General features: G+C 43.6%; 1 protein-coding gene across 1 annotated transcript in view; it reads right to left on the reverse strand.

The window, feature by feature from the left end:
- Positions 1–8962, reverse strand: part of LOC110502255 (Kv channel-interacting protein 2) — a 96760-nt gene extending 87798 nt beyond the window's left edge. The window contains exon 1 of the mRNA XM_021580155.2: positions 8688–8962. Within this exon, the coding sequence (XP_021435830.1) occupies positions 8688–8775 (88 nt within the window). The 5' untranslated portion in view covers positions 8776–8962. The remainder of the gene's footprint in view (positions 1–8687) is intronic.
- Positions 8963–13969: the final 5007 nt, after the last annotated feature.

Raw genomic sequence — 13969 nt, forward strand, 5'->3', positions numbered from 1 at the left:
GGAGTCTCACTGTGTAGACATGGGGTTTGTTTTGAGTGATTTGTCCTTATGGAAATTAACATTTTTTCTCCTGTGGAGACTATTGACACACTCTTGGATAAAATGCTGCAGTCCGTTAGTCATTTCACACAAAATACACATGTATGTGTGCACAAACACACACAACAAGTGAGCATGTGCACACATACACACACAAACCACACCTCTGCAAGTACTCCCAACTCTTCAGTTGTCATGTCAGCCAGGATGTGGTTTATTCATGATCTATTATATGTTCACAGTTTAAATCCATTTAATAAAGAAGAGAATGCGTGACGGAGAGACAGAAGCAGGAGAGATAGGCAGGAAGAGAAAGACAGGGGAGTAGAAAGGTGACATCATTACTATTATACTATTAGAATATAGACTTGAATTAAAGGTCAGAGAAGGATCTCTCTAACACACACACGAGCAGAGGTGACATCATTAGACATGTAAACTCTTGTAAAACTGCCTAGAGGTTCAAAAAGGGATAACTAAAATAGGTTTTTCTTTCTGTATGGGTTTACATTGGGTTCTGTATGGAATCAGTAAAATTGGACCATCTATTCACAATGCACCTGACCTTGCAGCTGTGCAAGTATTTACTGTACAATGAAGTAATGTGCAAGAAACAAGTAAGAAGCCGTTTACAAAGCATGTGAAAACCTATCTTACCATGTTAGTGAACCACTGATATACAATATATGTGGTGTGTGTGTGCGAGTGTGTGTGTAGATAAGTATAGCACCATGGGGGGCTGTGAAATCAGAGGTCATTAATTAATAGTGTGTGTACTGTATTAACGTTCCCAGGACGCTGAAGAATGAACCCTTTGTTTCCTTTAGCACCATGTCACTCCGACTAATTACTGCTACTGATCGCAAGAAGGAAACTAACGGGATTTTAAACTCCCTTTGCTGCTGTGTGCTGTGTGTTGCCTACCTCTTTTTCACTTCTCCGTATCCTCTATTCCTTCAATCACAACAGTAAGTGTGTGTGTGTGCGCGTGTGTGTGTGTCTGTGTGTGCAGGCGGTCACAGCCGTACATGTGTGCAAGCCTTTATCTACGGTAAATGACTTAGAGACTAGGGCCGACTGATATCAATCTGAACATCATAAGAGACAAAACACAACAAAAGACAAAAGCTACAATCACAGAATAGCTCATTAGCCATCTGGCAAAACAACAAGACAATACTTTACTCCGCTGGCATATATTCTACAAGCTCTCACAGTCTCACGTCAGAATTAGATGTTAACAGTTTCTTAAAACGTCAAATTTCAAAGTTCTTCCAAACTTAAGCTTAACTTAAGGTTATGTTTAGGCATTAACTTAAAACAAAAATATAAAAACAACTTTCTATCGCTGGATTCAAACCTTTAGAATCAGAGGCAGATGCTTACGCCCATCTGCCATCCCTGTCCACAACGCCCTAGCAAAACCAAAACCTACAGTACTTGAAGGTAACAGCGCTCATCTCCCGACGTCCTCGCACATGGATGGACGTCAAATATCAGAGGTGGTTCATTGAAATAGGCTCAGGTAATGAGTACCTTGCTTGAGACCTGAAAGACTCATGTCAGCTCCCTGAGCTAATGCCTACGTTATGAATCAGATATAGGCCTAGGACTGCCTGGATATTTGGTTTCTTATCATTCAGAGAATGACACAACCCAATGGGTATCTTATCAGACAGACAATCAAAGGAGTCAGACAAACAACACAAAACAAGAAACAAACAGACAGCCTAGAGGTACTGAGAGAAAGAGGAGAGAGCAGGGAGAGAAGGAGAGAGGAAGGGAGGGATAGTTTTGCCAAATAGTGTTTAATGCCTGTTAATTAGTCTAAGTAGAGATATAGTTTCACAATAATATAACAGCCCTGGGGCAGAAAGGAGAACAGACACACCTCAAAACCCAGGTCTATGCTGTGAGAGCCAGTTTAATTATAGTTTTACCAGACAGACTTGATTATCACAGTTACAGTTCTCTCTCTACCTCCCTCCTTTCTCTCCCTCAGAAATAGTGGGAGGTAGAAAAACTCAAGTTGGTTCACTCTACTAAAAAAACTAGGTGAGATTTCTATGGGTTGCTCAAACTGCGTGGCATACTTTTTTTTACCCCTACAATGAACTTTTACAAAAGTAATTGTTTTGAACTCATTTGAACTCATTCTATTATTGTATTAAACTCCTACAGGTTTTCATCGTTCCCCTCTAATCGTGGACTGGGGGTCAAAATATACACTTAGTGTACAAAACATTATGAACACCTCTTTCCATGACATAGGGTGAATCCAGGTGAAAGCTATTGATGTCACTTATTAAATACACCTCAATCGATGTAGATGAAGGGGAGGAGAGAGGTTAAAGAATGATTTTTAAGCCTTGAGACAGCTGAGACATGGATTGTGTATGTGTGTCTTTCAGAGGGTGAATGAGCAAGACAAAATATTTAAGTGCCTTTGAACCAGGTATGGTAGTAGTTGCCAGCTGCACCGGTTTGTGTAAAGAACTTCAACGCTGCTGGGTTCTTCAAACTCAACAGTTTCCTGTGTGTATCAAGAATGGTTCACCACCCAAAGGACATCCAGCCAACCTGACACAACTGTGGAAAGCATTGGAGTCAACATGGGCCAAGATCCCTGTGGAATGCTTTCGACACCTTGTACAGTACATGCACCAACGAATTGAGGCTGTTTTGAGGACAAAAGGGGGTGCAACTCAATATTAGGAAAGTGTTCCTAATGTTTTGTACACTCCGTGTATATGTATAGTCAACACAATGTGTATCCATCCAGTAAATGTTATCTATTGTTACAGTTGATTGACAATATATTAGCTGGGCCCCTTTACATTAGCCTGTCCTAAAATACCCTGATGCTGAAATACAAACCACGATTGACATTGATGAAATACCTACATACTATTAGCTAGCTCCCATACAGAGAGGTCCACATTCACCTCTATCTGTCAATTTCTTTACCTATGTCTCTCTATTTTCTCCATCCCCCTCTCTCCATCTCCACCCCCTCTCTCTTTCTCGCTCTCCTCTTCCTGGAACAGACACGCAAGACCCGGTTGTCATAGAAACCTGGCTCTCTCGGTAAACGTACATTTAAGTACACACACACACACGCTGTATTTACTAAATACTTAATGGATCTGCTGAGGGGGTTATTATAAGACCACTGACTTACTGACTGGACTGACTGATGCACAGTATTTCTGATAGAAGCTCTGCTGCATGTGTGTGTGTGTGTGTGTGTGCACTTTCTGAATATGAAAACACTCCTCTGCAAATGTCAAAGTCTAACGAGAGAAAGAAGAACAAGATAAATGAAAGAGTGAAAATGGAGGATGAAATATGTACCTTGACATAAGCTTAGGTCAAAGTGCATATTTACAATAACACACAGTAAGAACTCACTTCCTGTCTTCCTTTCCTCCTTTGGCTCTACTGAGATTTGGACATTTCATTCATCTACACCTCAATGCATCGGAGAGAAGAAAAAACTAAGGAAGGAACTCATTGACCAGATACTACTCCTTCTCCCTCCCTCTCTCTCTTCCCTCTGGTCCATACAAGAGCTTAGCATACAGATGTATCATGCCTGCATGGTAGGGTCAGAGTTCCCTTCCTTCCTTGTAGGGTTAGAGTTCCCTTCCTTCTGGTAGGGTCAGGTTTAGAGTTCCCTGTCTTCCCAGTAGGCCAAGTCCTGACCCTCAAGCATGTCTTGTGTAAAAAACTAAGGAATAAACTCATTGACCAGATACTCCTCTTCTCTTAGCATACATAGGATCTTAATTTGATCACTCTTTTGTTGCACACAGTAACCCACTGAACAGGTCATCTGGTATAATTTCATTGCTCCCCAGTTTGTACACTATAAAAAATATATAAATGAGGGGCTTATTAAATATTACATCCCCAAAAATGTACATAAAAATACAAGTTTCTGGTTTTATTTCAATACTTCAATACCTTACTTCATTTTTATATGCTTAAAAAGCATAACATTTGAAAATGTAAATTCAATATAATGCAAAATCTGATCATGATAAACTGATATCAAAACAGTTGGGCATATTGACGTTCAAAGATGAGGTCACACTGCTAACTGGGCACTGCACCCGACGCATTTGTCGGAGGACATTTTTGTTGTCGACAGTAACACGAATGTCTGAAAGTTGTGGGTGCATTGAAATGTAAGTTGCGGGGGGGGGGGGGGGGGGGGGGGGGGGTATTTTGGTTTGTACGTGCTGTGCAATAATAGGTAATTACCATTAATTACTTCATGCTACTTAGATAAGTTTCAGCCATATGTTCTACTGTATGTCTGTTACTATTATTTAATGTTAGAGTTGCCAATGCTGCTTTGCGTATTGTTTATTGCATGTAGTATTATTCTGTACTGCCATAAGCGTTATTATTGCATTGGTTGCACAAGTACTTTTTCAGAAGTGGTTTAATTGTTGTATTGGTAAACAGTCAGTCAAGAGACATGCACACGCTACCACAGCATTTTCCATAGTGGCCACTTTTCACACCAAAGTACGATCATCTCTAGGAGACAGAACGCGTCTCCTTCCTGAGCGGTATGTCGGATGCCTGGTCCCATGGTGTTTATACTTGCGTACTATTGGTTGTACAGATGAACATGGTACCTTCAGGCATTTGAAAATTACTCCCAAGGATGAACCAGACTTGTGGAGGTCTACAATTGTTTTTCTGAGGTCTTGATTTTCCCATGATGTCAAGCAAAGAGGCACTGAGTTTGAAGGTAGGCCTGGAAATACATCCACAGGTACACCACCAATTGACTCAAGTGACTATCACTAATTAGCCTATCAGAAACCTCTAAAGCCATGACATACTTTGGGGGATGTTCCAGGCTGTTTAAAGGCAAAATCAACTTAGTGTATGTAAACTTCTGACCCACTAGAATTGTGATACAATGAATTATAAGTGAAATAATCTGTCTGTAAACAATTGTTGGAACAATTACTTGTGTCATGCACAAAGTAGATGTCCCAATCGACTTGCCAAAACTATAGTTTGTTAACAAGAAATTTGTGGAGTGGTTGAAAAACTAGTTTTAATTAATGACTCCAACCTAAGTGTATGTAAACTTCCGACTACATTTGTATGTATATAGCGGGTGAGGGCATTCACAGCTGACCGCTTAGACTGGTGAGGGCATACCAGCCAACCGTTTTTACATGGCCCTTCTAGACGGATTTAGTTACCAACAGTTTTTTACATGGTCCATCATTTCTCAGGATTTAGTTACCAACAGTTTTTACATGGCCCTTCTAGAGGGATTTAGTTACCAACAGTTTTTTACATGGTCCATCATTTCTCCGGATTTAGCGACCAATAGTTTTAACATGGTCCTTCAAGCTGGATGAGTTGTTTCCATGCCCCAGGATGCAGACGAGTTATCCTGCATCCCTAAGACCCACTTAAGCCCATACGAGGTCCTACTACACACCTCTCTCATCTAAGAGACTACCAGCCCTGCTCCAGGCATCCTCAGTGGTCAGGGTGTAACCATGCCCTCACTAGTTGGGAGCTGATGAGGGAATATGAGTACCTGCGTCATGAGCAGCAAGAGATCAGGGGGCGTACTCTAGGACCACCCGGCCTGAGTCACCGCTGAGGGAACACTCTTACCACCCCCGCTACTCTTAGCAGCATTGCTCTAGGCCTTCCCAGCTATCATGGTACTCCCTGAGTCGGCCCGGCAACTCTCCTGAGAGACACTACTCCAGGCCGTCCGGGTGTTCGCCACCTCCACGGAACCGTTGGGACCCCCACCTGAGGTGGCCTAGCTATTCAACAGATCTTTGTCGCTCCAGGCCCCCCCGGCTGGAACCTACGTTGTATATGCCCTAGTGTCGGGAGAGCCCTCTCCCCAGAGGCGGACGAGTTGCTCTCCTGACCAATGTCCCTTTAAGCCCCCCCGGCCAGAGGCACGGGAGCATAGGGTACATTTCTGCTCTCCAGAGCGGCCTAGCTCTCAGGCAGATGAAGACAACTCCAGAGTGCACAGTCCACGACACCAAGGTCTGCATCCTCCTCAGCCAGCTCCTCGAGTACCCACAGTTAAGGAGACTCCCGCTCCAGTCATGGAGCCACAGCCAGCCGCTGTTTTGGGGCCTGTTCTGGTTGCCGTTGCGGAGTCTTCCTCTCCTTCCAGTGGGAATACCCTGCTAGCAGAGGCAGACGCTCCGGTGCCCGAGGTTCGACTGTCTTCAACCCTGGAACCTTCAGACACAAATAGCCCTGCTCTCCCTCAGGAGCCACTCACTGCTCCTCGCCCAGAGCACAGCCCACGTTGAATTCGTTGCCCGCTCCTTGGAAGGAGCCACAGCCAGCTACTGCAGAGGCCAGGTACATGCCAGACATTGGGGCATCTCCAGTTACAGCCTGGTGGGACCTGCTGATCCCAGGCCTGGAGTCCCTGCTGGCCCCACCTGCTAGCACTGTGGTAGTTCCAGCCCTGAGGGTCTTGCTACCTCCAGATATTGCCTCAGGTGACCTGCCAGACATCACCACGGGTAACCGACCAGAAGTCACCCCTGATGTCTGCCCTGACCTAGTTGTCCAGCTCCATTTCTTCCTGGTAGGGTCACGTCAGAGTTCCCTTCCTTCCCAGTAGGTTTACAATTCCTTTCCTTTCCGGTAGGGTTTGAGTTCCCTTCCCACCTGGTAGGGTTAGAGTTACAGTTTTGGGTCTACCTGGCAGGTGAAACGTGTCCAAGCTTTGAGTTTATTGCCACTCAAGTAGGTCCAGTGTATCATGCCTGCATGGTAGGGTCAGAGCTCCCTTCCTTCTGGTAGGGTCAGGTTTAGAATTCCCTGCCTTCCCAGTAGGCCAAGTATGTCCTGACCCTCAAGTATGTCTTGTGTAAAAAACTAAGGAAGAAACTCATTGACCAGATACTCCTCCTTCTCTTGGCATACATATGAAGGATCTTCATTTGAACACTCTTTTGTTGCACACAGTAACCCACTGAACAGGTCATCTGGTATAATTTCATTGCTCAACAGTTTGTACACTGTAAATATTATCCTGCAAAAAATGTACATAAAAATGCAGTTTTCTGTTTTTACTTCAATATTTTGATACCTTACTTCATCTTTACATGTTCAAAAAGCATAACACCCGCTATAAGTATACAGCGGGAGAGAGCATTCACAGCCGACGCTCAGACGGGTGAGGGCATGCCAGCCGAGGTCCTTCTAGCAGGATTTAGTGACCAACTGTTTTTTACATGGTCCGTCATTTCTCAGGATTTAGTGACCAATAGTTTTTTTTACAAATATTAAACAATATGACACGATCACTGAAAGTAACTAGAGAGAAAAGAAGGAGAGAAAGAGGGAGAGAAAGAGGGATTCATGGAGAGTTCACTCAGTCCAATTTTCCTTTCATTCTACATCCACAGCTCAATTACAGCTTATGGAGTCCTGACTGGTTAACAAAGTGTTAGCCTGTCAGACATTTACAAAAAACAAACACAAAACAAACCACATTGTTTACATGTACTTTGTTTACAAACACTGGAGTAAAACAAGCTTATATGTTGGGTTCTGATGGGGTACGACAGTTGAACTAAGCTCATGGGACATTTATACGTTATATTCTACAAGAATCAATAGGTACATATCATTAATTTATAAGTCCAAAAATAGACTTTAACTGGCAGTGACCTTCATACAGCAGCAGAACTAGAGTGTGATCCAATAACCTGCCCCCCAAAAATGTTTTCTGTCCACTGTTCCACGAATGTCCCACAAAATCGTTCCCATGTCCCGCATTTAGGATTTTTAGATGCGGTCACCATAAGTTCACCGGTGTAAACATTGCTACTGCAACATGTCAAAACCATCTGTTCACATGTGGAGAGAATAACATTATTTAAACCCCACATGTGAATCTGCAAATTTGATTTTCACATGATTGTTTTTCACATGTGAACTTGCTAATTTGACTTTCACTTTCAAATGTGGAATTGCAAGTTCACATGTGAAGTAAAAATATGTTATTCTCCTTACATGTGAAAAGTTGGTGTTAATATGTGAACTCTACATTTCATTTCAAGTGTGAAATTGAAGCTCAGCATGTGAAAACAGCTATTTCACATGTGAAAACATGTAATGTGAAAACATTACGTGAAACGTGAAATGTGAAACTGTTAATTTGACATGTGCTTTTTGTAAGGGCAGCCACAGAGTACAATGTCTCACACACACACACACACACACACACACACACACACACACACACACACACACACACACACACACACACACACACACACACACACACACACACACACACACACAATATAGAAGACCACACAGAACCAAGAGATATAAAATATCAGATACCAGCAGTACCACATAGCTTAAACACTCCAACTCCTAGACCTAGAATGTCAAAGCTGGAACCACATAGATAGATCCATAGGGCTAGATCACTCCAGCTCCTAGACCCAAACAATCGTATATTGAAGCAACAACCAGGAGCAGCTCCAGACCCAGAGCTCTGCTCCCACCTTACCTGTGGAGGTGAGCCCGGTGCAGGGGTCTGGATTAGAAGTATAGGGGGTTTAGGAGCTGGAGGTAAGGGATGTTACAGTGGAGTGACTGCCTACCTTTCTCGAGTGTCCCTGTGAGGAAGCGGTAGAAAAATCGAAAGACTTTGGTCAGCTGTCGCTTGCATCTCTTCCTGCAATGGCTCATCTTGACTCTGTAGTGGCTAACGATAGTCACAATTGTTGGGGTAAACGCGAGTGTTGGAGGGTATCAACTAGGCAGAAAACAAGTGAAAAGAGGAAAGGAAGTAAAGGGGACGTAAAGTGTAGCTGCTTGCTGCTCCTTTCTCGCTCGCTCGCTCGCTCTCTCTCTCGCTCTCTCCTCCTCTCTCTACGTTTATTCGTGGCTCCACCTGTAGGACTCTGGCTGTCAATCAACAACACTGTTCTGTCTCCTCCCCTTTATCCTTTGAGAATCCCCTAACTCAATCTGATTGGCTGGGAGAGTGGTAGAAAATTCCGGACCAACTGACTTGTACTGTACAACTACTATTGAGTGACAGGTTGTTTTCCTCTCCTATTTTCTCTCTCCTCTCCTCTTTCTCTTTTCTTCTCTTCTCTTGTTCCTCCAGTTACTATTCATTTTTTCCTTCTCGTCTTTCTCCTGTTGTTTACCTTTACTTGCTGCTTTCAAAGAAACAAACACTGCCTGGGAGGTTTGTTTTGGTGCGAGCCAGCAGGAGAGTAAGTGTGCCTGTTGTGTTTGTGTGTGTGTATTTGTGCCGGGGAGAAGCAAAGCAAACACGGCATCTAGCACCACGCACCACTCTCCTCTCCTCTCTCCCTCTCGCCTATTTCTCTCCTGCTCTCTCTCTCGCTCTCTTTCTATCTATCTTATTCATCTCCTCTCTTCTTCTCTCCCAGTGTACAGATTTATCATCTTAATTTGAGCCAGTTTGCTACAGCAGGAAAATAATCCCGCAGTAACAGGACAATATTATGTGGATTATAATTACATTTTGTTTTTAATTTGTAGGGGTTTGATAATTTTTTTGCTAAGGCAAATTAAGTCTGACATTTTAAAGTGGAAATTACAAACTTTAGAAGCCTTTTTATACCTTGAATACAGTACAAGTTAGCATTTCCTGTGCAGGAACCTTCTCAGCAACAAAATAGTGATCTATTTAAGATCCTAAATCTGTATCCTAAACTCTGGTATGGACCAGAGGGAAGAGAATGAGGGAGGGAGGGAGAAGGAGGAAAATCTATGAGTTCCATCCTCCATATTTTCTTCTCTCCGATGCATTGAGCGGTAGATGGATGATAGGTCCGAAGCCCAGTAGCGCCAAAGGAGGAGAGGAAGATGGGGAGTGAGTTCTCCCTCTATAAGCAGTACAGTAGCGGAAACCCCAGTAGAGAGAGGAGTGGATGAGAAGGAGATGGGGAATATGTTTTTCCACTTGTAATAGTAATCCCAGTTGATGGAGAAAAAGAATGAGAGATATACTAGTATCACTCTGTCAGACGAGAGGACTAGGGTTCTAATCCTCTAAAGACAGCTATCTCTCTTGCTCCCTTTCTCTTTCTCTGTCACACATCAGTCTTCTCTTCTCCTTTCTCTCTCACTCTTTCGCTTCTGTCCTCTCAGTCCCTGACCCATCACTCAATCAGTACAGTGGAAAAAACCCAGAACTCAGTCGAAGTCTCTCTCGCATTCTAGTAGACCCTGCTTTCACCTCACTCTCTCATTTTATCTCTCTATGTCCATCTAGTTCGGTAGACTAGAGGATATTCCGTTGGGCCAGTAACCGAAAGGTCGCTGGTTTGATTACCCAAGCCGACAAGTGTGCCCTTGAGCAAGGCACTTAACCCTAATTTGCTCCAGGGCCGCTGGAGTACTACGGCTGACCCTGTAAAGCAACACATTTCACTGCACCTATCTGGTGTATGTGACCATAAAACATTATCTCTCAGCTGAATTAGAGCTGATTATGGTTGCCAAGGCAACCACAGATTCCCCAAAAAAGCTTTGCCAACTTTTGCTAGAAGAGCGACTGAGATGACGTTGATCAATGCTGACTATTGAAATCTGATGTATGCACTCACTCTTTCTATCTTAGTACAACTTCAATACACACAATCATGCAAACACACACGTATGCAAGCACACACACAGCGTCAGAGTATGATCTGATGATAATGTAGGTAGTTAATATTTGATGGACTCTGCTATGCCCTGAGGCAAATCCAGGAGAGAGAGAAAGGACTACCCAGCATTCATCTCTCTCTTGATTTCAGAACAACAGACAGCGACTGAATCAGAATGCCAACATCCGACCTCAGGTTAGTGGAGAGTGATTGTCCCAGGTGAAGCTGCAACTGCTTTTCAATTAGTTAATAACCACCAGTAGAGACATAGCCACAGAGTCAAACACACCGACAAAGGTTTAACAAAAGGTGTGCAGAAAGATAGGAGTGAGAACCAACATGTGGTGTGTATGGGGACCGAGAGGTATGTGTGTGGGGGGCCTGGAGGTGTTTTTCTTCTAACTGTGTGACACATGTACAGGAGACGAGCCAAAACACAGCGGCCAGCTCTCAGTCTGCGCAGTGTGTGAGTCACCACAAAGACTTCCAGGGTGAGAGACATATTGAGGCAGGTTTTTTGCCTAAATAGAGAGAACAAGAAGAACTCACAGACCCCAGGGACCCAATACCCCCCCCCCCCCCCCCCCCCCCCCCCCCCACCCCCCCACCCCCCTATTACACACGGTAATAGTCTATACTCCTCCAGTTCTCTTCTAAATTAAATTGTATTTGTCACATGCGCCAAATTCAAGGGGTGGACTTTACCGTGAAATGCTTGCTTACGAGTCCTTCCCAACGATGGAGAGTAAAATAAATAAATCATAAAACATAAAAATAGTAAGACAAGAGGAAAACAATACACAAGAATGAAGTTATATACAGGGAGTACCAGTAACAGATACAAGGTATTTGAGGTAGATATGTACATGAGGGAGGTCACCGGTGACACAAGTTAGTGGCCACACTCCAACTTAATCATCAAGTTTGCAGACGACACAACAGTAGGCCTGATTACCAACAATGACGAGACAGCCTCCAGGGAGGAGGTGAGGGCTCTGGCGGAGTGGTGCCAGGAAAATAGCCTCTCCCTCAGGTCTACAAAACGAAGGTGCTGATTGTGGACTTCAGGAAACAGCAGTGGGAGCACGCCCCTATCCATACCAATGGGACCGCAGTGCAGAAGGTGAAAAGCTTCAAGTTCCTTGGCGTACACATCACTGACTATCTAAAATGGCCCACCCACACAGACTGTGTGCTGAAGAAGGTGCAACAGTGCCTATTCATTCTCAGGAGGCTGAAAAAATGTGTCTTGACCCCTAAGACCCTCACAAACATTTACAGATGCACAATTGAGAGCATCCTGTCAGGCTGTATCACTGCCTGGTACGGCAACTGCACAGCCTGCAACCACAGGGCTCTCCAGAGGGTTGCGTGGTCTGCTCAACGGAAGGCACACTGCCTTCCCTCCAGGACACATACAGCACAAATGGCACAAGAAAGCCAAAAAGATAATCAAGGACATCAACCACCCAAGCTTCTATCTCAAGGCTGTTAAACTGTTAAATAGCCATCACTAGCCGGTTTCCACCCAGTTTCTCAACCCTGAACCATAGAGGCTGCTGCCCTATGTACATAGACATGGAATAACTGGTCACATTAATAATGGAACACTAGTCATTTTAATAATGTTTACAAACTGCTTTAATAATTTATATACTGTATTCTATATATACTGTATTCTATAGAATATATACTGTATTCTATTCTACTGTATTTTAGTCAATGCCACTCCGACATGGCTCATCCTAATATTTTTTATTTTATTTAACATTTATTTACCTATTTAATATATTTCTTAATTCCATTCTTTTACATTTTTGAATTGTGTTTATTGTTGTGAATTGTTAGATACTACTGCACTGTTGGAGCTAGGAACACAAGCATTTCGCTACACCCGCCATAACATCTGCTAAATATGTGTATGTGACCAATAAAATTAGATTTGATTGTCTGAGGCCGTCAGAAGATGACGTGGAAAACGGCCACAGTGAGCACTGTTACCTTCAAGTAGGTTTTGGAAGGTTATTCTGGAAGGGGATGGCAGATGGGAGTAAGCATCTGCATCTGCTTCCAAAGGGCTGGATGCATGTTCAAATCCATTGATAGAAAGTTGTTTTTGATATTTTTGTTTTAAGTCTGTCCTACACCTAACTGGTTTACCTTAAACATTCGGAGTTAATGCCTAACCTTAAGAATTTTGAGTTAATGCTAGACACTGACGGTTCAGAAACATGGATGAACGTCTAATTCTGACATTTGACTGTGAGAGCTTGTTGGTACATAAAGGCAGGGTACATTCACTGACTAGGCATCAGGATAGATAATCATGAGAGTAAGAATAAAGAACGGAGTAGCAGCAGAATGTGATGAGTGTGAAAGTGTGTGTATGTGTGTGTGTGTGTGTGTGTGTGTGTGTGCGCGCGCGTGTGTGTGTGTGTAGTGTATGGGAATGTGTGTGGGAATGCCTCAGTTTGTATGATGGCAATTTGCATATACTCCAGAATGTTATGAAGAGTGATCAGATGAATTGTAATTAATTACAAAGTCCCTCTTTGTCATGCAATTGAACGGAATCGCAAAAAAAACATTTACACTGCATTTCAGCCCTGCCTCAAAAGGACCAGCTGACATCATGTCAGTGATTCTCTCATTAACACAGGTGTGAGTGTTGACGAGGACAAGGCTGGAGATCACGCTACCATGCTGATTGAGTTTGAATAACAGACTGGAGGCTTCAAAGGGACCATTGTGCTTGGAATCATTGTTCTTCCTCTGTTAGCCATGGTTACCTGCAAGAAAACGTGCCGTCATCATTGCTTTGCACAAAATGGGCTTCACAGGCAAGTAAGATTGCACCTAAATCAACCATATATCGGATCATCAAGAACTTCAAGGAGAGCGGTTCAATTGTTGTGAAGAAGGCTTCAGGGTGCCCAAGAAAGTCCAACATGCACCAGGACCTTCTCCTAATGTTGATTCAGCTGCGGGATCGGGGTACCACCAGTACAGAGCCTGCTCAGGAATGGCATCGGGCAGGTGTGAGTGCATTTGCACACACAGTGATGCAAGGACTTTTGGAGGATGGCCTGGTGACAAGAAGGGCAGCAAACAAGCCACTTCTCTCCAGGAAAAACATCAGGGACAGACTGATATTCTGCAAAAGGTACAGGGATTGGACTGCTGAGGACTGGGGTAAAGTCATTTTCTCTGATGAATCCCCTTTCCGATTGTTTGGGGCATCCGGAAAAAAGTTT

This window comes from Oncorhynchus mykiss, chromosome 23, assembly GCF_013265735.2.
Source record: "Oncorhynchus mykiss isolate Arlee chromosome 23, USDA_OmykA_1.1, whole genome shotgun sequence".
NCBI classification, from domain to species: domain Eukaryota; kingdom Metazoa; phylum Chordata; class Actinopteri; order Salmoniformes; family Salmonidae; genus Oncorhynchus; species Oncorhynchus mykiss.